This window comes from Corythoichthys intestinalis, chromosome 3 (genome assembly GCF_030265065.1).
Source record: "Corythoichthys intestinalis isolate RoL2023-P3 chromosome 3, ASM3026506v1, whole genome shotgun sequence".
NCBI classification, from domain to species: Eukaryota; Metazoa; Chordata; class Actinopteri; order Syngnathiformes; family Syngnathidae; genus Corythoichthys; species Corythoichthys intestinalis.
Genome location: NC_080397.1, coordinates 46,693,421 through 46,717,285, shown reverse-complemented (window position 1 = coordinate 46,717,285; position 23,865 = coordinate 46,693,421). Strand labels below are relative to the sequence as shown.

At 38.5% G+C, this 23,865-nt stretch overlaps 1 protein-coding gene across 3 annotated transcripts in view; it reads right to left on the bottom strand.

The window, feature by feature from the left end:
- Positions 1 to 1,858: 1,858 nt before the first annotated feature.
- Positions 1,859 to 23,865, bottom strand: part of rab11fip1a (RAB11 family interacting protein 1 (class I) a) — a 30,379-nt gene continuing 8,372 nt past the window's right edge. Inside the window, exons 1-6 of one of the 3 annotated variants that reach the window (XM_057831188.1) lie at positions 19,613 to 21,097; positions 17,007 to 17,431; positions 14,393 to 15,263; positions 11,537 to 13,528; positions 11,059 to 11,158; positions 1,859 to 3,123 (exon numbers count right to left, since the gene is read on the bottom strand). In XM_057831188.1, coding sequence (XP_057687171.1) covers positions 2,920 to 3,123; positions 11,059 to 11,158; positions 11,537 to 13,528; positions 14,393 to 15,263; positions 17,007 to 17,431; positions 19,613 to 19,752 — 3,732 coding nt within the window. In that variant the 5' untranslated portion in view covers positions 19,753 to 21,097 and the 3' untranslated portion in view covers positions 1,859 to 2,919. Of the gene's footprint in view, positions 3,124 to 11,058; positions 11,159 to 11,536; positions 13,529 to 14,392; positions 15,264 to 17,006; positions 17,432 to 19,612; positions 21,098 to 23,865 lie in introns of those variants that run through there. The other 2 variants (XM_057831187.1, XM_057831189.1) reach the window with 2 other exon arrangements.

Genomic DNA, 23,865 nt, shown 5'->3' with positions numbered 1-23,865 from the left:
ATTTATTTTCCCCTCAAAATATAGCCATTACTATCTATACCCCTGGCATCAAAAGTGAGTACACCGCATGGGAACTATGTACATCCCTACACGTCCAAATAGAGTACTGCTTGTCATTTTCCCTCCAAAATGTCATGTGACTCGTTACAGGAGTGCTGCCAGCATTGCTGCAGAGATTGAAGAGGTGGGGGGGGTCATCAAATTGGTGTGCATGGCTGTCACCACAGGAGGAAGCCTCCTCTAAAGACGGTACATAAGAAAGCCCGCAAACAGTTTGCTGAAGACATGTCAACAAAGCACATGGATTATTGAAACCATGTCCTATGGTATGATGAGACAAACATTAATTTATTTGGTTCTGATTGTCTCAAGCATGTGTGGCGGAGACCAGGTGAGGAGTACTAAGATAAGTGTGTCATGCCTACAGTCAAGCATGGTGGTGGGAATGACCCCCCCCCCACACCTCTTCAATCCTCGCAGCAATGCTGACGGCACTCCTGTAAAGAGTCACATGACATTTTGGAGGGAAAATGACAAGCAGTACTCAATTTGGACATGTAGGGATGTACGTAGTTCCCATGCGGTGTATCACTTTTGTTACCAGGGGTTTAAATATTAATGGCTATATTTTGAGTTATTTTGAGGGAAAAATAAATGAACTCTATTATATAAGCTGCACACAGACAACTTTTCATTGTGTCAAAGTGTCATTTTGTCAGTGTTGTCACATGAAAAGATATACTTGAACATCTGCAGAAATGCGAGGGGTGTACTCACTTTTGTGATACAGGTCTCTCTCTCGTTGTTTTACATACATCTACACCACACACGTCTCCTCAGCCTCTACAAAGCAGGCCGATTGGTTATCTTTTGGGTTTTTGACCATCTGATTAAATTACCGTAAATGCCCTTAATGGTCATTGTTGGAATTCAGGGTAATGAGGGTTTTTTTTCTATTAGTTTTTACATCCTGAAATCATTATTACTTATTAGTCAGTAGTTGTAGTCATTATTTGTTCAACATACAATGTTGCTTGTTTGAGGACCACGTACTATATTTGTATGACTTTACCTCATTTGAATCTGATGTAAACAATATGTCCAACACAACCCTCTATTATGTTCACAGCTAAAATGTAAATTAAATAATACTGGAAACTATGCAAGACAGCACCATGGACAACTGTTTAGCACACAAGCCTCATAGTTGTGAAGTAAGTTGGAAGCTAGATTCAAATCCCAGACTCTAGCCTTCCTGGGTTTACAGGTACTCCCCATGCCAGCATGGTTATCTACAGGTATTCTGCTTGCCTCCCACCTTCCAAAAAACACCCACGATAGGTTGAAGACTGACTGCACTTAGATCCATCCATTTTTTTGTCAAGGTTGCAGGTAAATGGAGCCAATTTCATGCGAAAGGCATACCACACCTGAAACTGAAATTGTGCTTAGTTGTTGTACTAAGTTCATTATGTCTAAACTTATGGATTAGTTATTTTTTTCTTTCATCACAGACAAGGCGTGTAAAGACACGTCACACCAACACCAGTGACACTCTGATGAAGGCATAAGTACACGCTGAAACATGTAAATAAAACCTAAAACGTTAGTCTGTGATAAAAGAAAAATGTTATATTAAATCGTCCTTAGATGTTAGTGTGAAGATTGTGTGGTTAGATGTTGGTGTGAAGGTTGTGCCCTGGCATTAGCAAGCAATCACCTCAGGGTTTACCTCATTTTTTTCCAAATCAGATGGGATTGACTTCAGGACCCGAGAAACAAATAAGAGTTATAGAGAAGTGAACAAAAATGATGTACCATATATGTAATGCCAGCCATCGGATAAAATGTATATATGTAAATAAACACAGTTTGCATTTGGATGAAATCAAATGTCTTTATTTGCAAAAAAAAAACCAAAACAAAACAATTACCTCTGTCCAGTGTGTTAATAGGAGCATTATTCGAGCTACATTCCATGAGAGAGACATTATGTACCCGTTCATTGGTCAGTCCATGAACAATGAGTTGCTTAGTAAATAACACATAAAAGGCTTTGGGAGACATGTCTCTAGAGTCTTACAAATATTGCTATAATTATTTTAAAAGGCATTCATGAATATGGTTATAACGAAGGCAAAGATGCTGTGCTCATTTATATGGGCGAGCTGAGGTCAAATCAGCCTTTCATGGTCGTCTCTGATTATCAAACACTTTCTGAAAAGAACATTCTTAGAAGTTTGTTGCGTTTTATTTTTTTCTTGTTTGCAAACATCACTGCACTGCAGTATCACCCTTGCTGTCGATTGAAAGGATTTAGGCAATGCCAAATATTAATATGACATATTAGCTGCTTGCATTATGCTGGGTTTCTCGGTTTAATTAAAAGGCACACACACTTCCGACTCTAGAGAAGGCAAAGCAGCTGACATTAAAAAATACATTAGTAGAGGGGGAAATCAGGGATCGTCAGTTGTGAGGTACCGATATATAAATTAAATTTAATGAAAATATTCATATAAAATCTATTCATATGATGAGGAATTTCATTTGGAATGATTGTTTTATATATAGTTTGCGCACACGAAGGGGGGGGGGGGGTGAAATACAGCACATCCCTTCCCTCCACAGGTCAATCAAGACATTTCAAACGCAACAAGTTTAAAAAGTGTTTAAGGCATGTGCTTATACTTTGGTGTCCCACACAAATACAGTCATTGATTTAAATATACATAGATACCTGCTTGTGTACTAGTTTTAAATAAATTTTAATATTATTCCACAAAGTGCAAAGGCATTAAGACTGCCATAAAGATGTGTCTTAGAACACAATGAGAAAAGTACACACACATGTGCTTTCAAAGAAAAACATTACAGGGACATTATGTACATTTGGTTCTTCTTCCATTAGCCGTAAGCTCACGTTGGCTTGGTAACGTTCATGGCTTGCAGAATGGCAGGCTTCTCCTCAATGACGCGCACCAGCAGGTTGTCAATGTACTCTTCAAGCTCACCGATTTTGCAGTCTTTCTTGGACAGATCCGCTTGCTGCCTAACGACCAGCGTGATCAGCTCTTCATGGGTAAGCTGAGTGAACGGTCCACTGTCAGCCATGCCAGCAGCCTGCATTATCACAATAATGTGGTAAAAGACTGAACTGTTCCTCGAGAAAATTGGACAATGTAACAAAACAATCATATATAAAATACATATTAGAGATGTGACCTAAATTTTAGCGTCGAAAACAGCTAAAATTGCATTTTCGGTGAAAAGGCCGAATGTTTACCACCGTAAAGACAAACGCACATCGAGATCTCATTTAGCTCAGCAATTGGAGGCGTGAGACTCTTTTTTTGTTAGTAGTTCTTGCCATATGGTAGTACCGCCTCATGCAGGATAGTCTGTGTATTTCCTTGTTTACCAAAACAAACACAGTACAAAGATGGCAGGGGTTGTACAACCAATGCCAAGGTAAAGAGCAGTAATAAAAAATGAAATAAAATGATTAAAAAAAAAAAAGAAATTTTTGTTTTTTCGGCTAAGTGTTTCAAATATTCGGTTTTGGCCAAGAATGTTGCTTTCGATATGTCCCTAATATTATATACAATGAGGAGCAGAAGTATTTACACCCCTTGTGATTTTTCAAGTTCACCCACTTATAAAATAGGTAGGTATCATAGATGCATTTCCACTTGTAGAGACAAAATCTTAAAAAAAAAATAAAATAAAATTCGGAACTCACATTGTATAATTTTTCAATAATTTATTTGCAATTTACCGATTCATAAAGGTTCAAAAACTATGTTTTTCCCCTCATAACTTTATGGCGTAGCAGAACGAAATTCAAGACATGTCTGCCGCCGGGCGCGCGCACGTTATGATGAATGCTACTCGTTAGTGAGAGAGAGATTTACTCCTTTTTAAAAGACTGGAAAATAAATTTGTGTATGAGAGAGGTAGCATCAGAAGCGCAACCCGGCTGTCGCGCTTTTGTGCGCAAGTTATTTTTTTAGAGCAAGAGGAGAAGAGAGATAGTTCGTTGCTCCTTGTCATTTAGATGTCCAGCAGTAATTTTAAGGCATTTCAATTGAAAAATGTCCCGAGTGTGTTGCTAAGACCCGTGTGCATCTAAAAGAGATGAGTACACGAACCCTCTTGTACTGTTTAGTAGAGGTGTGCGAAATTTCCGATTCTTAGATTATTCGCGATTCGGCCGTGGAAGATTCGAGAACGATTCACAAACATCCAAATTCCGATTATTGAAATATGTCAAGTAAGCGGAAGTAAAACACGCTCAGCGCGCCGCGCGGTCTTCGGGACGCAATGAGGAACGGAGCGAGAGTAGTTAACCCTTTAAGGTCTGGGCCTATTTTGTCTGATTTTGCATGCCTTTGAAGTTGCCTTTATATTTCAAAGAAAGAATGGTTTACGATGGCCTGGTTTGGTCCCTTTTTTTGTGACACCTTGAACTTCATGTCCAAACTGTTGTTTCCTTCACTGACCAATTATAAATCATCATTTTGGGCCCAAAAAGACCAAAAATTCCAAAATCGTTTTGTGAACATTTTTAATATTGATGTCCAATTGACAACCAAACATGCGTAACGAACCGTTTTGAAACTTTATAATATTTATTCAACATGTTAGGATGAACATTCAACCCAAAAAAATTAGAATAAATAGTCATATTTGACAATTCAACATAAACAACAGGTATAGCCATAGGCATTTTTTGCTTTTATACATGCTCTAGTCAAAACAGGTTATATACAGCAGACCAAACAGTGAAGAACAGTGAAAAAATATATACCATCTAACACAAAAAGTGTTTAGAGGCCATCTCTTTATGAGTTTAGGTATTGCGGCCCATCACCTGATGAAAACTGTACACACAATCAAGCTTCTTGAACACACATTTATATACACAAATTGAGAAGACTGATTGTGGGGAAAAAAAAAATATATATAGCATTGGAAAAAAAAGTATTTTCAAAAATATTTACAATAAACAAGTTAAATTTTTTTCAGGCATGCCACTCCGAAAAGCTGTTTCGTCCTGGAATTCCTTGCCTTCCAATAATCTTGCACAGTTGGAAGTGAAACCAAAGACATGTACAAGAGGAGTCCAATAAATTTTTCAAGCTCCTCCACTGTAGTGTCTGTCCACACAAACTTTTTCCCAATCTCTTTTCGGACTCTGCCATACTGGTTTGTGTGTTTGCACATATTCATCATTGTCGATGAGGTGAAGAACAGGTCAAAAAGTTCTTTTTGGGGTGTATGCATGGTCACGATTCACCTGAGGTCCTGGTGGTCTCCGGGGTGTGAATCGGCTGCACTGTGGGGCAGTGTCTGTGTCTTGCTCTGTGCTCCATGGCACAGGTGCAGGCTGAGCCAGTGGTGATCGGCTTCTGCCGCGCTGACTTCTCCAGCCTCTCCTCCGCTAACATCTCATCGCTCTTCCGTGATGACCCCTTCTCCCTCATCCTCTTTCCATTCGGGCAGTGAATGTAGATTTTTCATTGTCACTATAAATGTACATGAAAAAAAAGTCAGTATCTATGAAAATAATAAAGTATAAAATAAAAATATGTACAGCAATAAATAATAATGGAAATCTATATGTATGACAATAGAAAGAATACCATAGCTGAATATGTGCTACATCCCTAATCTTCATATAGAAAAAAGAACACAAATTATAAATTCCTGCCTGGGATACACACAGTGCACGTACGACTTTGATCTGATATGCACATTTTATTATTATATACACAAACACACACTTATATTGCATCAAAATTAACTTTGTCTTGCAATATCAAAAGAAACTTTCAAAAGAAACTTTTTCAGCATTTAAAAAAAAAAGTTAGTTGGCTTACCTCTGCTCGTCGATGGCGTCACCCACGTGTTCAAATCCGTCACTATCTTCACTCGAGGACTCTTCCTCAAGTTGATCAAAAAGCACAATTGCTTGCGCTAAATTTAGTTTTCCGTTCATTCTCAAAGTCACACAAAGTCGCTGCTTGATCCAAACGGCCGTCGCTCGCCACCTCGCTGCTTCAGAAAACTCCTCCCTCTCGTTCGGTGGAACTTCGCACGGCAGTTTTATTTATAAAAAAAAAAAAACGCATTTTGTGCTTCCACTGTGACTTCGAAAGGGTTCGTTTGATTTGTGTTTTTTTCATGGAGCTTCCGTTTTGAAAAAGGACGAGAAATGATTGAAATATAGACATAAACAAATGATCCATGCAGCGTTTTAATGTTTTTTTGAGAGGACAATAAAACTATCAAACTTAAATGACAATATCTCACGTTTTAGTTGGTCGATTGACTTCAAATAATAACGAGAGTAAACCGCAACTTCCGCACTTTAAAACAAGACCAACCAACGCCATGTGGGTGACGTAATTAAAACGTGAGGGCGCTTCAAAGACGACGTGCGCTGAGGACGCGCCGGCGCGTCCTTCGACTCTCAAGGGTTAAACATCATGCTTGTCATTACCCGGCCCCTCGGGTAATGCCAATGCTCAACTCACGGCTCTAGCTCAACTCATGCCGCGAGATTAAAAAACAACAACATACCTGACTGCTGCCGACAGCTGCTACAAAGTACGTCCACATAATGTTACGGTAGATATCATATTTATATAGGACTAGATGCAATACAGACTCAGTGGCGTTAGCAGCACATCTAAAGAATGCTAGATGCGGGCGTTAGTAAACGGCAGCCATCTTAAAGCAGTAGACTTCCCTGCAAGGCTGTTGTAGCGAACCTTCCAAGCGAACCTAATTAACTTTTTATCTAAAATACTCCTAAATCGGTAAAATATTGACTTGAATCTATCTTTAAAATAGTTTTAAAACTTGTCACATGTCGAAAGTAGACAAAAGGGAAATTAATGGAATAACAGCAGCAATTTTAACAACTTTAACGGTTGATTCACAACATTAAATTAATTGAACGTAGTTTAAAGCTGCTGATACAGAATGGGGAATTGAGTATTGTTTTTAACTGTTAACTTGATACTGAAATAGTCGTTTATTTAAGCCTTTTTTTTTTTTTTTTTTTTTTTTTTTTTTACAGTTTTTGTAACTAATGTACAAAACATTAAAAGCTGCTAATAGCAGGGGGGGGGGTCATCAATAATCGATTTATAATCGAATTGTAGCCTCTGAATCGTAATCGTAATCAAATCGTTAGGTGCCCAAAGATTCCCACCTCTGCTGTTTAGCCTTTATTGTTGTTGTTTTTGAGATGTTAATAGCTAGCACTGAGTGCTAAGCTAATTAGCTAATTTGCTAACGTATATTTCATGTGCAGAATGTGTAAAACCACGGTAACACTACAAACATGCAAATTGTACAGAATTCTGTGAAAACAAAGTATATTGGTTGAAAGAAGTCTTATTTCTAAAGACGCTTTGTTTGCACAAATTGAGGAATTCATTCCACCGGTGTAAATTTTATTGTATTGTTGAGAGAAATAAGTACTCCCTTTAAAATTGTTTATGTTTTAGCACTTGTAAAAAAATAAATAGAAAAGCAGCTTAAGGACAGCTTTTTGTTGTATGGGCATGTTTCCATCGTTCCTGTTGAATCATTAGGATATTTTAAATAAATAATGGACATAAATTTGTTTGGGTACTGTATTAAGTAGTAATGTACGATGCATCGATAATCGTGATAATCGCGATAACCGCGATCATTGTCAATACCGCCATCAACGTTTAATAATCGGATCGTAGCACCCTGAATCGTAATCGAATCGAGGGGTGCCTACGATAGCGCACCCCTAATTTGCACCCCTGAGAATCAGCAATAATTATGTCACTCAAAGAATTGTCAGTTTACTTTAGAAAAAGTCCACCTTTACCCCATGACTAACCCACCACCCGTTTGAGCTCTTTATTGTCACCTGTGCACCCAACAGTCAGTCATAATCCAACTGCTACCATGGGCAAGACCAGAGAGCTTTTGAAAGACACCTGAGAAAAAATTGTTCAGCTCCACAAAGCTGGAAAAGGCTATGGGACAATTGGAAATCAGCTTGGTGAGAATAAATCAATAGCTGAAGCAATTAAAAGGCTAAACATGAGTGATAATCTACATCAGACTGGGGCTGCGTGTAAAATCTCTCCTCATGGGACATCACTCATGATGAAAAAAGTGAGGGCTCAGCCTAGAACTACACAGCAGGAGATGGTCAATGACCTGACGAGAGCTGGATGCACAGTTTCAAAGGCTACTGTCAGTAGAACACTACGGTCCAATGGTTTAAAATCATGCACTGCTCTGAAGGTTCCCCTGCTGAAGCCAGTACATGTGAAGGCCTGTCTGAAGTTTGCCAGGGACCAGCTGAATGATGCAGGAGAAACTCATGTGGTCAGATGAGACCAAAGTAAACCTTTTTGGTGCAAACTTTACTCGTTGTGTGTGGAGGAAAAATAAGGACGAGTACAACCCCAAGAACACCATCCCCACTGTGAAGTATGGGGGTGGAAACCTCCTGCTTTCGGGCTGCTTTTTGGCAAAGGGCACAGGACAACTGTACTGTATAAAGCGGAGGATGAACAGTGAAATGTATCGTCAGATTTTGAGCCACAACCTCCTTCCCTGAGTCAGAGACTTAAAGATAAGTCGTGGCTGGATCTTACAACATGACAATGACCCGAAGCACACTGCCAAGCTGACCAAGGAGTGACTGTGTAAAAAGCATAACAAGGTTCTGGAGTGACCTAGCCAGTCTCCAGACCTCAATCCAATCAAAACTCTTTGGATGGAGCTGAAACTTGTTTGTTTGTGTTTCTCAACGACAGCCCGAAACCTGACAGATCTTGAGAAGATTTGTGTTGAGGACTGGGCCAAAATCCCTGTTTACATATGTGAAAACCTGGTGAAGAACTACAGAAAGCGTCTGACATCCTTAATTGCAAACAAAGGCTTCTCCACTAAATATTGGCACTGGAAATCCAGTAAATCACAAATAAGTGATTGAAAAATTATACTATGTGAGTTCCGGATTATGTTTCTATAAGTAGAAATGCATCTATGATGAAATTTCAGACCCGTACCTATTTTCTAAGTGGGTGAACTTGCAAACTCACAAGGGGTGCATATATATATATATATATATATATATATATATATATATATATATATATATATATATATATATATATATTAGGGCTGTCAAAATTATCGCGTTAACGGGCGGTAATTAATTTTTTAAATTAATCACTTTAAGATATTTGACGCAATTAACGCACATGCCCCGCTCAAACAGATTAAAATGACAGCACAGTGTCATGTGCACTTGTTACTTGTGTTTTTTGATGTTTTTTAGCCCTCTGCTGGCGGTTGGGTGCGACTGATTTTATGGGTTTAAGCACTCTGAGCACTACGTATTATTGACACCAAAAATGGTAAGCTACTAGTTTATTTTTTGATATTAAAACAAAAACATTAAGAGGGGTTTTAATATAAAATTTCTATAACTTGTACTAACATTTATCTTTTAAGAACTACAAGTCTTTTTATCCATGGATCGCTTCAACAGAATGTTAATGTTAACGCCATCTTGTTGATTTATTGTTATAATAAACAAATACAGTACTTATGTACAGTATGTTGAATGTATATATCAGTCTTGTGTGTTATCTTTCCATTCCAACAATAATTTACAGAAAAAATATGGCATATTTTATAGATGGTTTGAATTGTGATTAATTACGATTAATTTTTAAGCTGTGATTAACTCGATTAAAATTTTTAAACGTTTGACAGCCCTAATATATATATATATATATATATATATATATATATATATATATATATATATATATATATATATACACATACATATATATTAGGGCTGTCAAACGATTAAAATTTTTAATCGAGTTAATTACAGCTTAAAAATTAATTAATCGCAATTAATCGCAATTCAAACCATCTATAAAATATGCCATATTTTTCTGTAAATATATAATATATATATATATATATTAGGGCTGTCAAACGATTAAAATTTTTAATCGAGTTAATTACAGCTTAAAAATTAATTAATCGCAATTAATCGCAATTCAAACCATCTATAAAATATGCCATATTTTTCTGTAAATTATACATATATTCTGTAAAATAAATTGTTGGAATAGAAAGATAAAGATACAAGATGGATATATACATTCAACATACGGTACATAAGGACTGTAGTGGGCATTTCACTCTACTGTCATTTAAATCTGTCTATGCTGTCCTCACTCCAAAGCGTCTACTTTTTCCAAAGCTAGACAGCTAGTGAACGACGCCTTAATAATCAGACTTCTTCCTTTTTCATCTGATTTATTAATAAAATGGCCTCAAACCATTGTCCTCTTTAGACCGTCATAAAACTACAAAAAAAAAGTACACAAGCATTGCATTAGCAACAACGTTAGCTTAGCACGCTATACAGGTTCACTAAACATAAACAAAAAGCGTCTCATACAAAAAATATAACATTTCGCTTACTAACATAATATGCACATTCTTTACAACAACCATACTTACGGACAAATCTTGTCCAAGGATCATATAAGCACAACATTACAACGTGGGCGTCAGCCCGAGACGTCGTGCAGCCATATTGAACTGTCAGTGTCAAGAAAACAGTAAACCATGTCGCAAAGCGACCACAAGAGTTCGCTGTTGGACAGCACAAAAAGCCTTGCTGTGAAACTTACCAAAAGGCAGAATACTGTCTGAGCAGGACATGTGCGTTAATTGCGTCAAATATTTTAACGTGATTAATTAAAAAAATTAATTACCGCGCGTTAACGCGATAATTTTGACAGCCCTAATATATATATATATATATATATATATATATATATATATATATATATATATATATACATATATATATATATATATATATATATATACATATATAAAACCACAAAGGTGAGTATTAGAGCAACTAGATGATTATACAGTAGAGTCGCTGTTATGTTACCAAAAGCACCATTGTGTTTTTGTTCTTGTGTATTTTATGTTCATGTCGCAGCTCCGTACCTTTCCAGCTGTTCCTTTCTGAAGATGCAAGTTTTTCTGTAGCGAAGTGCTCACGGTTTGCTGATTTTCAAGCGAATGCATGGGCTTCACTGGATGTGGCCTGTAAGAAAATGCATATTCTTAGTTATGTTCTACATTATTTCACAAATGGGACACAGAGTGTTGTAGCAGAGTGGGCACATAAAGTGTTTAAAACTCATTTACTGCCATTGACTTCTAGTGACATAAGATCTGCTTGTTAACTTGGAAATCTGGCAGTGAATGTGTTTTAACAGTGGGGTTACACAACACAGTTCAATCTGGGAAAAGCTTGTAATCATGTTCAAAATCCAAGCCAGAATTCACCAAGAAAACCAACAATCCCAACCAAGGTAAAGTTAAAGACCAAAGATTTCAGCAACAAAATAGCAACTGCAATCATAGTGAGATGTGAATCAACTGTCTAAACTCATCTTTTAATTTTGTAATTAACTCTCACCTGGATGACACTGAGTCAAGGTCATCTCCATTGCTAACCTGAGGACTGACAAGCTGAGACATAGAAGGTGGCAACAATGCTTTCTTGGGTTTATTTCTCGCAGACAACACATCTGCTTGTGGGGATTGTTCCGTCGTCACAACAGGAAGCGTCTCTGAAGATGGGAAAGTGGACGATACTGCAAAAGCATCTTCTCCATCGAAAAGTTGGGCTTGAGCCTTCCCATCAGCCGGATGCCTTTGTGTGAAAGAATCAATGACAATATTCTGGGTTTCGAGTTCTTGTTGAACTTTGGTCGTTTTGTGTTCATTTAATTCCTGCTGAGATGTTAAAGCTTTCTGAGAGTTACGTCTCGAAATAGGTTTTGAAATTCGTTTTGATGAATTTTGTCTTTTGAACACCGGGCTGATTGGTCTAAATTCATCGACACTTTTGTTCGTCTCATAACCGTTCAAACTTGGGAAAGGATCCACTGGTTTCTCTTCAGTGAAAATTTTATCAAGATCATCTGGTGTCATTCCAAGGTTTTCAGGAATTTGTTCACTCTTTGCTCCTCTCGTGTAAATGCCATCAAATGACCTGGATGGTTTTTCTGGTGCCCCCATGAGCTTAGAAATAATATTTGTCCTGGTATATGAGTGGAAGTCTGAACTGTTCTCATTCTTGCCATTTTTGTCCACTTCACTCATATTAAAAGTAGGGTTTTTTTGGTCGCTACCACTCATCTGTACGTCAGGAAAAGCAGATATGGGTGCAGAATGTTCTGTTGGCGCTGTCATGGATGGCCTTTGCCTTGGTCTAGCAGTGGGAATGTCAGTGCTCTCCAGAGGTTTCGTCTGTCCCGCAAGTGTTGCCGAGTCCCCGTCCCTTTCGCTGGTTGATCTGGTGACACGTGCCGATAGAAAAGATGGTCGCAAACCATTCTTTGACTCATCTAGTGATATTTCTGAGAAACTCTCTTTTGTAAGTTTGTCATTATTTTGCATATCAGCAGTTCCTGAGGGAAGAGACCTTGTGAGCGACTCATTGGTCCACCCGTTGTTCTGGCTTTCTATTTGACTGGAACCTGAAATTGGCCTACTGTGCATTGTTAAAACTTGCTTTGGTGGAGGAGGGGCTGCTGTTTTTTTTGATGAACGAAGTTTGCTTTCCTGCTGATGTGTTCGAAAATGCCCCACAGCAGAACTCTCTTCTGAATATGAAAGTTCAGCCTGCCCCGGGTCAGCTGGGCCGTCCACACTCATCTCTGGACCTGTAAGCTCTGGTGTAAAGTCCATGTTTCTTTGATTGACTTCAGCAATGATATGATCCCATCGAGTGTGCCCCTGTACCCCATGCCTCTTCTGCGGGAATAAGGTTTCATAATCTGGAAGTGGAAGGGATAATTTTTTGCCCTGTTGAGATCCATCTTTCTGTCTGAGGTTCAGTACTTCTCGATCTGGACTCAGAGTTTTATCAGCCTGGGACTCATATATGGGATACAAGGGCGGTAAGGGGGATCTTCCAGTCTTATCAGCCATTGTGGGTGAAGACACGTTGTCTACACTATAAGAAGGGGAACCAGGTGGACTTCTGGATGGGGATCCAAGCGGACTTTTAGCTGGGGATTGGGGCAAACTTTTAGCTGGGGATCCAGGCAGACATTCAGCTGGAGAACCTGGCCGAGATCCAGGCAGACTTTCAGCGGGAATTCCTGGTACACTTTTAAACAGAGGCCTTTCACGAGGGGAACTAGGAGGGCTTTCACAAGGGGAACCAGTTAGACTTTTAGACGTGGAACCGGTCGGACTTTCCCTTAATCTCAGAGGAGCCAAGGATGAATGTAGGTTGGAGAAAGTATAGGGATAGTCATACGGTAGACTAGAGAGGGTAGATTCAGAAGCACTTGGGGAAGACCACTGCTGATCCACTGGACGATAAGTGGTTTGAGGATCAGAGTATTCCACTTGGTGGCTCTCAGAGGATGATTCAGTGTCCAAAGAATGAGTCAATCTGCCAAGAAGTGAGAAAAGGCCTACAAATCAGTCAAACTAACAAATAGCCCAGAGTGAGGTCCACCAATATACACAAGACCATACCCTAATTATATTATAGCAACTAGATCAACACACAGGTGGAAGGCTTTTTTAGTCCTTCACCCCTCTTAAATGCATTTAAATTGTAATGTAAAGCTTTGTCCAAATTCACACAGTTGAATACAAAAGCCACAATCTATCGTGTAACAGAAAATCAAATATCATTCACAAAACAGAAATTTGCTCACCATGATGACCCAAAGCCAACAAAAAATTGCCACCAACCTCCAAATGTAAAAGAAAAATGTAGTAAAGGAAAAGAAAGCACACACACAAAAAACCTAAGACTTTCACATTACAAGTCACACTGCAACTACTTCCACAACCTGTTTCACAACATCTCTACAAAAACGGACACGCCCTTTTTCCCATCATACAGCAGAGCCTTCAGGCCAAACAGGTCTGTCAACTGTTGGGAGGAATACGAATGGTCGTCCAAGAGTCACCAGTGTGAGACACTATCTCAACACACAATAGATCTAAATGTGTCTCATTCATTGTTGGAAAAAAAAAAAAGTAGAAAGAATGTTCGACACTTTTATTTGCATGTCAAACTGTAATGTGCATTTTACTGTTTTTGCAAAAGATTTATGAAAACAAAATACATCTTTAACACGTTAAAATCGCTGTGTTCTGTATTCAGCTAAGCTATGAGTTAAAATGCACATAACAGCAAAGCTAATGGACTTCAAAAGAAAAAGAAGAAATATGCCCACAAGCGAAGTAAAAACAAAACTGCATTACATACTTTCTAATAAAAACAAAAAAATGAGATGCCTACCTTGGGGAGACTCTTGCAGTACGATTCAGGAAGTGATTGGTTGAAGAGGTTTGTTCACTAGCGCTGGATTTCTGCTCATCAGATGGACTTTCACTGTCACTAAATTGATTGGTAGAACTAAAAGAAATATTCTCAGACGAGCTCTTGGCATTGAGGACTTGCTGATCTCTTGTATCATTGTGATGAGCTTGTGTGGTCACTTCTTCAGTATGCTGCGGTGCCTCCTCCTTTCTTTCCTCTTTCTTTTTTATGATCCCAAACAGAGACGAGAGCCTTTCACTCATGGAAGTCTCCCCTTGAGTTTTCTGTTCTTCGTTCTTTATCTCCTCCAGTTGGCGGCACTCCTCATCCTCAGTTATTTCCCGGTTCCTGCGTTCTTCTTCCTCTTCCTCGCTCTGTTTCACTCTTCTCGCTTCATCTTCAAGAAAGCGCCCGTTCCTTTCGTATTCTTCGTTCTGTTTACGATCTTCTTCCTCCAGCAGGCGCTTGTGTCTCTCCTGTTCCTCCTGCAATCTCATGGCTTCAATCTGGTTTCTTTCCTCTTCTTCTTGACGTCGCTGTTCTTCCATCCTTAGCCTATCTCGAGTCTCGGATCTAAACAAAAGCACCGGTTTACTCTTGGCTGCCAAGACACTGGTGGTCTGCTGAGGTACATTCTCCATAGATCCTTGGCCGGAGCTGTTCAAACTAAGAGTCGAGCCGCTTCTTGCCTCAGTCTCTTCTGCATTCACTTGAGCGCTGTTAATGCTAGGGTTGTTTAGGTCACTGTTGCTGCGCTTGGGTCGGCTCAGTAAGGATAATGCACCCAGAGACACCTTGCTGTCAGAACTACCGCTTCGCTTATGTCCAAGAAATTTGAATTTCTTCTTGACTATGGAGGAAGAGAAGGGGAATAGGGTTATTACCTACATGAAGTGCATGAATATTCGAACTGCACTAATGCCCTTTTTCCACTGCAGAGTAAATAGTACTTGGGTTGACCCACTATTGACAAATGGACCATTTGGCATAATTATGTACTATTGTGTACTTTTTCCAGTAATAGAAAAGTTTCCCGAGTGCATTGATACTATATGGGAGACCCAAATCATTTATGGTCACTCATTGTTCAGTGTCTCTTTGCTTGGGCAGCACACAAGGCAAGTCCTCCCAGAAAATCTACTGAAGTAGAGGTGCAGTGGAAAAGTAGCATATCAGAACAATTTTTATTAGTCTTGAAAGAGAATTATAATAATAAGGGGCTGTGAGATATCAATAGAACCGTTAAGTGGTAAGAACAAATATTAATAAAGATAAAAAAATAAATCACATTCATGAGCAATTATCGAAAATAGATCGAAAATTACTAACATTTCCGAAAGTATTCCGGAAACAGCCGAATGGGGCTTTGACGTCACAGCCAGGAAACAAAAGGTCGAGGCAGGTGCCATCGTTGTTTATCGACGAGAGAGTCGCGTTCGTGTTTAATTAAAAAAAAAAAAAAAAAAATCGCTAAAATGGTTCAAACCTGTCATGCTATGTGGTGTACAAATAGCCATTTGTCACAGTTTAGTACCCATGAGTTCCCGAACACGAGAAAAAGAGCTGAACAACGCAGACAATGAGTAAAGTTCGTCTGTGCAATGAGGGCTAATTTTGCAGACCCAGCCTCCGGCACGGTTTTATGTGGTGCGCATTTTACACCTGAAAGTTATTCCAACTATGGACTAATGAAATTAGGTTTTGCTAAAAAATTGCTGCTGAAAGCAGATGTGGTGCCCACCATACACGTGCAGCCACCTAATGTCCCAGGATATCAAGAAAGAGGACGATGACTGGCACTGATGAGACCACGCCACCACCCCAGGCTAAGCATAGGAGGGGAGCAGCCAAGCTCGAAATGGCGGGAGTGAGTACTCTTTTATAATAAAAAACATATCACGCATTGGATATAGGACTGGACACATGTATAAATGATCGCTCGTAAAATATATACAACAAATCCTCTAATCCCATTCATATTTGTGTCTGTTGGCAAAGCGAAAGCCTATGATAGCACATTAAATGATAATTATTCTATACATTACTTTATTTTGAGGTCACGGTGTATCAGCTTCACAAAAAAATGCAAAACAAACCATTCGGTGTTTCCCACATGATCTGTTGCCGGTGTTTCATCAGTGTGATTGCTCCCCTCAATGATCGTTTCATTAGGCTGCATTGGCTTTCGTTTGGGCTCAAATTGATAACCCAAAACAACAAAGAAAGGTTCATAACTCTCCTCGTCACCATTAGAAGAACGTTCGTTACGTCAGATTCGTGGCTGCAACTAGAAACAAAATTGTCCGCCATCATCACCGCCATTCAGTACCAAGCACTGAACCGGCCGGGTGTTTCCTAGTTGTGACGTCACGCACACAATAAACTAGATTTCCGGGATCTCGGGCACCGGTCGTTTTAGTTTGACAATCGATCCAAATTTCTATCATTTTCTTGGTGCTGCGATGTGTGTAATTACACGAAGTGGCATGATATGAATCCAAAAGGCATGCGTTTATGGATAAATGATTGAATATTAGCATTTCCCCAGGTGTTGTAATACTCTTTAAGAAGTGAACAACTTCTACACATTTACCTTCAGGGGTTTCTACGTTGATGCCAGATGAGCGGCTCCCACTAAGAGAAGAATTCTTGCTCGGAAGAGTCCCTAGAGTAGACATGGACTGGGAGGAATTCCTGTGCAAGTTGGATTTGGGTGCAAAGAGGTTCTTGAGCTTTGATTTTTTTTTCTCTCCTTGAGTTTGATTGGAGGAGAGTGAATCGCGGTCTCCGTCGCTGTCTGTCAGGACATGGCTCATAGCTGAGCCAGAGTCAGAGAAGCTGTCTTTTTTCTTCAAACGCACTTTATCTTTCAACTTGGACATGCGGGACTTAGGCTTGTCCTGAATAGAAAGGTCCACCATACTAGCTGATATATTGTTCCGCAGGAAGGTGATGCCCAGCAGTACATCGCCTCGCACCTTGTCCGCCTTTCCACTCTTGTTCACCAATGGGAACCAACTGATGATGACAAAGATGAATCAGAAGTCGGCAGTACTATCAAACACTGCAATACATTAATTTTGTTTTTACATTATTCAGGATTTTAAAAAAAGGAAAAAGGCCAATTGGTTGCAAGTTAGTTCGATGCAGAGTATTAAAAATAAACATAACATGATAAGCCCAATGTCATGATCATCAAACTGTAAGTTGAGGCCAGTAAGAGTGTAAGTAATATTACTCTAATTTCTCAAGTATAAAACACAGTCTTGTATATTACAGTACACTCACCCCCTAAAACCATCCTTCAAAACAGATTTTTCTTTGTACCAAAGTATTTATTCGCTCCACCAACTTGATTGTATCAATACTGGAAAAATAAAGCACTGTTACCATCTACAGCATAGTAATTCATAATTAATGGATATATACAGTATATTTTTAAAATATTTTTTAAAATCAGCCCACTTGCATTTTCATGTAAGTGCTGAAATTTCCAGACACATGAATGCAACACTCCGTTTGCACATGACTGAAATGGTGCTCAAAGTTTAGTGGTTTTAAGATCCATGAAATAAGGTCTATTTTGACATATTTTCAGATGTTTAAGTAAATATGATATATACAAAGTTAAAGGCTAATTGAATTGACTGGAATGGGGAAACGGTAGTTTTGTAAAGTGGGGTTGGTGGGGCTGGTGCGCCGAATTTAACCCAATTTTTTGAATCAATGACCACATAAAAAATTAGCCGACTGAACAAGTGAATGAACATGATTCCCAAGTGTTTGCTTTTACAAATTAAAGGCTGTTTATATGGTTGGAGGGGGCATTGTTTCGTGAGAAGCTGTGGATGGTTGCACAGCTTGATGGCATTGTATTTTATAGGGCTGGGACAATCTGCTTTTGTCACAATCAGATCTGTATCCCGATACCTGTGCGATGATGCGATACGTATTGCGATACTTCAACTATGGCAACATTTTACCTTTTAAAATGTATAAAAACACAGAGGCATGTATCTCAATTTAAACTAGATGCCATTTGATATTTATTCTTTGTTTACATAGAAAAGTACATTGACGGTTGCAGCATCTGATACTGAAAAAAAGTTGTATTAAAAAAAAAAAAAAAGTTTTAAACATGTTACTGTCCCACTGAAATATTTTTAAACAAGAATAATAGAAAAATACTTGTCTTTATTAAATGCTTCATTGAGTCAGTTCACTCAAATCCGCTCATGCTGGTGAGAACATTTACACACAATGACTTGTCACTCAGGCTACATTTACACTAGGAGGGATAATTAATAATGAACTAATAATTACCTTAAACGTGTAATTAGTTATTAGTATGGCTGTCAAACGATTAAAATTTTTAATCGAGTTAATTACAGCTTAAAAATTAATTAATCGTAATTAATCGCAATTAATCGCAATTCAAACCATCTCTAAAATATGCCATATTTTTATGTAAATTATTGTTGGAATGGAAAGATAAGACACACGACGGATATATACATACAACATACTGTACATAAGTACTGTATTTGTTTATTGTAACAATAAATCCACAAATGGCATTAACATTCTTTCTGTTAAAGTGATCCAAGGATAGAAAGACTTGTTCTTAAACGATAAATGTTATAGTTACAAGTTATAGTAATTTTATATTAAAACCCCTCTTCATGTTTTCGTTTTAATAAAATTTGTAAAATTTTCAATCAAAAGTAGAGTTAATATAATAAGAATAAGAATAAAAATAACAATAATAAAAATAGAGTGACCAAAGTTTTACGTGTATTTTGCATAGCTATTTTGATATGGAATGCCAGTTCATTTTGCATTGTTGTTTAAGAATAGGGCCTCATTACTATAGACTGAAGTGCTTTTCTTTTTGTGAATTTTTTTTTTTTTTTTTTTTTTGGAGAGACAGGATTATTATTTTTGTTGTGCTTTCACTAAACGATACTTACATTGGGGAGAGCAAGTATTTGATACACTGCCAATGGGTTTTCCCATTGGCAGTGTATCAAATACTTGTTCTCCCCACTGTATGTTTGTTGTGAAGGAGTTGCCAATAAACGGCGCGGTCCAAAGAACGCCTGTGTCCACTCGCCTTTACTGTATTAAATATGTCTGTACATATCTTACCCAAAATACAACAAGAGACACATAATTGCCACTAAAAGAAAGAAAACTTACCGAAATATGTGTGGAGCACAAATAGCAATTTGCGTTGCATTGTGAATACAGCATAAACGTCTCACAACTACTAATTCTCCCACGTTTTGAAGAAATAACATGAGTATGGAACGGCGCTGCCCCCAAGCGGCCGGTGGCATTCTCGTCACTCTTAATGCCCATAAACGGCCTCATTGTGTAATCTGAGGCAATATGCGAGATGGTCATTCACCCAAGCGCCAGCAGAGGGCGGCAAAACTCCATAACAACAAGTGAGCTTTTCACTGAACAGTCATTTAAATCTGTCTGAGCGGGACATCTGCGTTAATTGCGTCAAATATTTTAACGTGATTAATTTAAAAAATTAATTAACGCCCGTTAACGCGATAATTTTGACAGCCCTAGTTATTAGTATTAACTATACGGCATGTTGGCTACACTAATCTGCCTCTCATCCATGCAAGAATTTACAAAGAGCCAGCTAATATTACCCGCCACTTAATATAGACTAGTGTGTCCGTACAACAATCAGATACTAGGGAAGTGACGTCACGCCGTCGCCATTTTTATTGTGGCATGACGGCATAGTAAATATTGGAGGTGGACGATTACAACGTGGCATTCCTGCTTCTCTCCCCCCCCACACATTTTTCTTGCTTCAATTGCTTCAATTCAGTGCCCATTTGTGGTCCTCCCATCGCAGATGACGCAGAGATTAGCATTTTTTACTGAGCTCGTCTCCTGTGTTAAGTCTCCGATCAGCCAGCTGCGGGGCAGGCCCCTCCCAACTCAATGCTGACCGGACATGAGTATATAAAAATGTGTAGAGTAAAATTAAACCCTGAAAAGAGACCTGCGTGGTGCCTCCAGTCCCAGAGGCGCGCGATCATTTTTTTTCATGACATTTCCACCTGTCAAAACTGTCGCCACTTCCAGGATTGCTACTGTTATGCACAAGCACTCCTAGTTGTGGCCTCCAGGAAATATACGCAGTGCCACACCATATGTTTCTGTTTGTTATTTTCCAAGTGGTGAGAGCGCACCTGAGCATCAATTATAACATCCCAAGTAAGGATGTCAGGCTTTTGTTGTTTTCTAAAGATTTATTTCAATCACAACTCGGTGACTGCTCATAAAAGCTGAGCATGCTCGCTCTTAACTCTCGCTCCTGCGTGATGCATTCAATACGGTATTCAGATTGTGACATAAATGGTCGCGATATTTTGCCAAATGATATTTTTTCCCAGTTGTATTATTTTACCACATTAATCAATAATAAATGATAACATTCTTGATGAAGACTGACAGTTTTATTTTCCTAAGGAGAAAAAAAATACATGAGATGAGCCACTTAGTCAAAAACGCACCCGTTTGATGCTATAAGCCCTTTATGTTCTAAAGGAGAACAGTTTTAATGCAAGCAGATTCATTGAGGCAGCTGTTGATACTGGCAGGTGCATATTGTGACCACTAAGCACAACGTGAAATACAAATCAAGCACAGTAATTATGGGTGGATAAAGACTTCCCACTTGTGTTATCTCTGTTGCTAAGGATCAGCAATTGTTCTAATTGTATACTTTTCAAACATGAGAAAGGTTGATGCTTTTTGAGCTTTTGTGATTTTGTTTAATTGTTTAAGGCTCAAGCAAATATTACTACTTCTTTGTAAATAGTTTAGATATATTGCACTAAATATTGATGCAATTCCAGTCATACCTAGGAGCGTGTATAACCCTCACTAAACCGAAGGAATTTCAATTGCATGAATTTGTAATAATGCTGAAAGTCATCAATAAATTAAAAGGACTTAACATTAAAAAATCTTTGTGCCAATGACCTTTATCATGTGAACACATATCTGGAAGGATTGGCTTAAAAAACAAAACAATGTTTTTCTTAATATTATCCCTTGCCATGATGCTTTAATGAGGCAATCTTGTGTTCCATAGCACACTTTTTTTCCCAGAAGACAAACTGTTCTAACAAACGTTACAACACAGCACTGTTAGCATTGTTCAACAACTTCTGTAACTGATATTAGCATTGTTCAACAACTTCTGTAACTGATAACGCTCTATTTAGCACACAGTTGTTGTTTGCTTATTATTGGACATAATAAAATTGCTTCACTGTTTGTAACTGGACCATGTTTTTCTGCTGTTATTTGGTGTCCCTGTGCATGAAACTCACTGCATATTTTTTTTAAAAACCCCTTTAAAGTGATCATTGGACAAATATATATAGAACTGCCTATGAATTTATGGCGTTGCAGTTCATGCGAAGTCTACTCTATCTGTCAATTTACTGTCAGTGAGACCTCTAGTGGTGCTCTTTATAACAGGCAGGAGCCAAGCTTGGGAACAAATCAACATTCCTTTGACGAGGTCATGAAGGAGTGAGTCTCTCATCTGGTGCCCTGTGGATGCGGCCAAGTCAAACAAGGCTTTCTAACATGTCTTGCAACTATAAATATAGTTTGCATTCACTTATAGGAAACTTCATTAAGTATGATTGAAAATAGCAATTGAGATGGATTCTGTTTTTAATAAGATTTAAAAAAAACAATTTTCCTGTATTAAAAACTCAATGTAACAATGTCACTCCACCCAATCTAATTCAGTCTAGCTGTTCAAGGCCTATGAAGGAAATGGCCAAGAACTAAGCCCCTTTCCACAATGTATATGAAGACAACTTTTGTCAAGCTTATCAGGAACTAGTCTTCAGTTACTTCCTAGCGTCATCCGTGCGTCACTATTGCGTGTCATTTAGTTGGTTTAAAGACACAATGAATTGTTACATCACCTGACAGACGGGCTGTTCATTAACACACCGATCTTGCTGCATGCGCTTGTCGTTCCTGTAAGTCAGGTTCCACCTAGAAACCATTGGATATATTGTTTTGTGGCGCCTAACGATGAACCAAATTCATATATAGTTGTATTAAGTTCAGTTTGTCTACACTTATAGATTAGTTAAATATACAACCACCTAGCAAAAAGTATGGAATCACCAGTCTCGGACGAGCACTCACTCAGACATTTTATTATGTAGAACAAACTCAGATAAAAAGCTTGAAAAAATAATGAATTAGTTCAAAACTGCAACTCTTTAGCATTCAGAAACACTAAAACAAATGAATAAAAACATTGTGGTGGCCGGTAAATGTTACTTTGTAGAGCAAGTGCAGGGAAATATAGAATCACTCCATTCTGAGGAAAAATATATGGAATCATGAGAAACAAACAAAGAAATAACAATCAAAACATCTCTAGTATTTAGTTGCACCACCTCTGGCTTTTATGACAGCTTGCAGTCTCTGAGGCATGGACCTGATGAGTGACAAACAGTATTCTTCATCAATTTGGTGCCAACTCTCTTTGATTGCAGTTGCCAGATCATCCTTGCAGATCGGAGCATTGCTATGGACCATTTTTTTCCCACCACAGGTTTTCAATAGGGTTGAGATCTGGGCTATTCGCAGGTCATGACATTGACTGGAAGAGTCTTTCTCAAAGGAATGCTTTAACAGTTATAGCTCTGTGGCATGATGCATTGTCATCTTGGAAAATGATTTCATTATCCCCAAAAATATTTTCAATTGAAAGGATAAGAAAGCTGTCTAAAATTTCAATGTAAACTTGTGCATTTATTGAGGATTTAACCACAGCCATCTCCCCAGTGCCTTTGCCTGACATGCATCCCCATATCATCAAGGACTGAGGGAATTTTGATGTTTTCTTCAGGCGGTCATCTTTGTAAATCTCACTGGAACGGCACCAAACAAAAGTTCCAGCATCATCACCTTGTCCAATGCAGATTTTTGACTCATTACTGAAAATAACCTTCATCCAGTCATTCACAGTGCATGATTGCCTCTCCCTAACCCATTGCAGTCTTGTTCTTTTCTGTTTACGTGTCAATGGTGGTTTCCTTTAGCTTTCCTGTATGAAAATCCCATTTCCTTTAGGATATTTTGCACAGTTCTGTCACATACCTTGACTCCAGCTTCCTCCCATTTCTTCTTCATTTGTCTTGTTGTACATCTTCTGTTTACAAGACATATGGCCTTTAGTTGTTTGTCATGGCATTTGGATGTCTTTCTCGGTCGACGAGTACGCTTAACTTTAACAACATTGCCATGCTGTTTGTACTTGGTCCAGATTTGTCATACAGCTGACTGTGAACAGCCCACATCTTTGGCAACCATACGTTTAGCTTTACCTTCTTCAAGAAGTTTGATAATCCTCTCCTTGGTCTCAGGGGACATCTCTT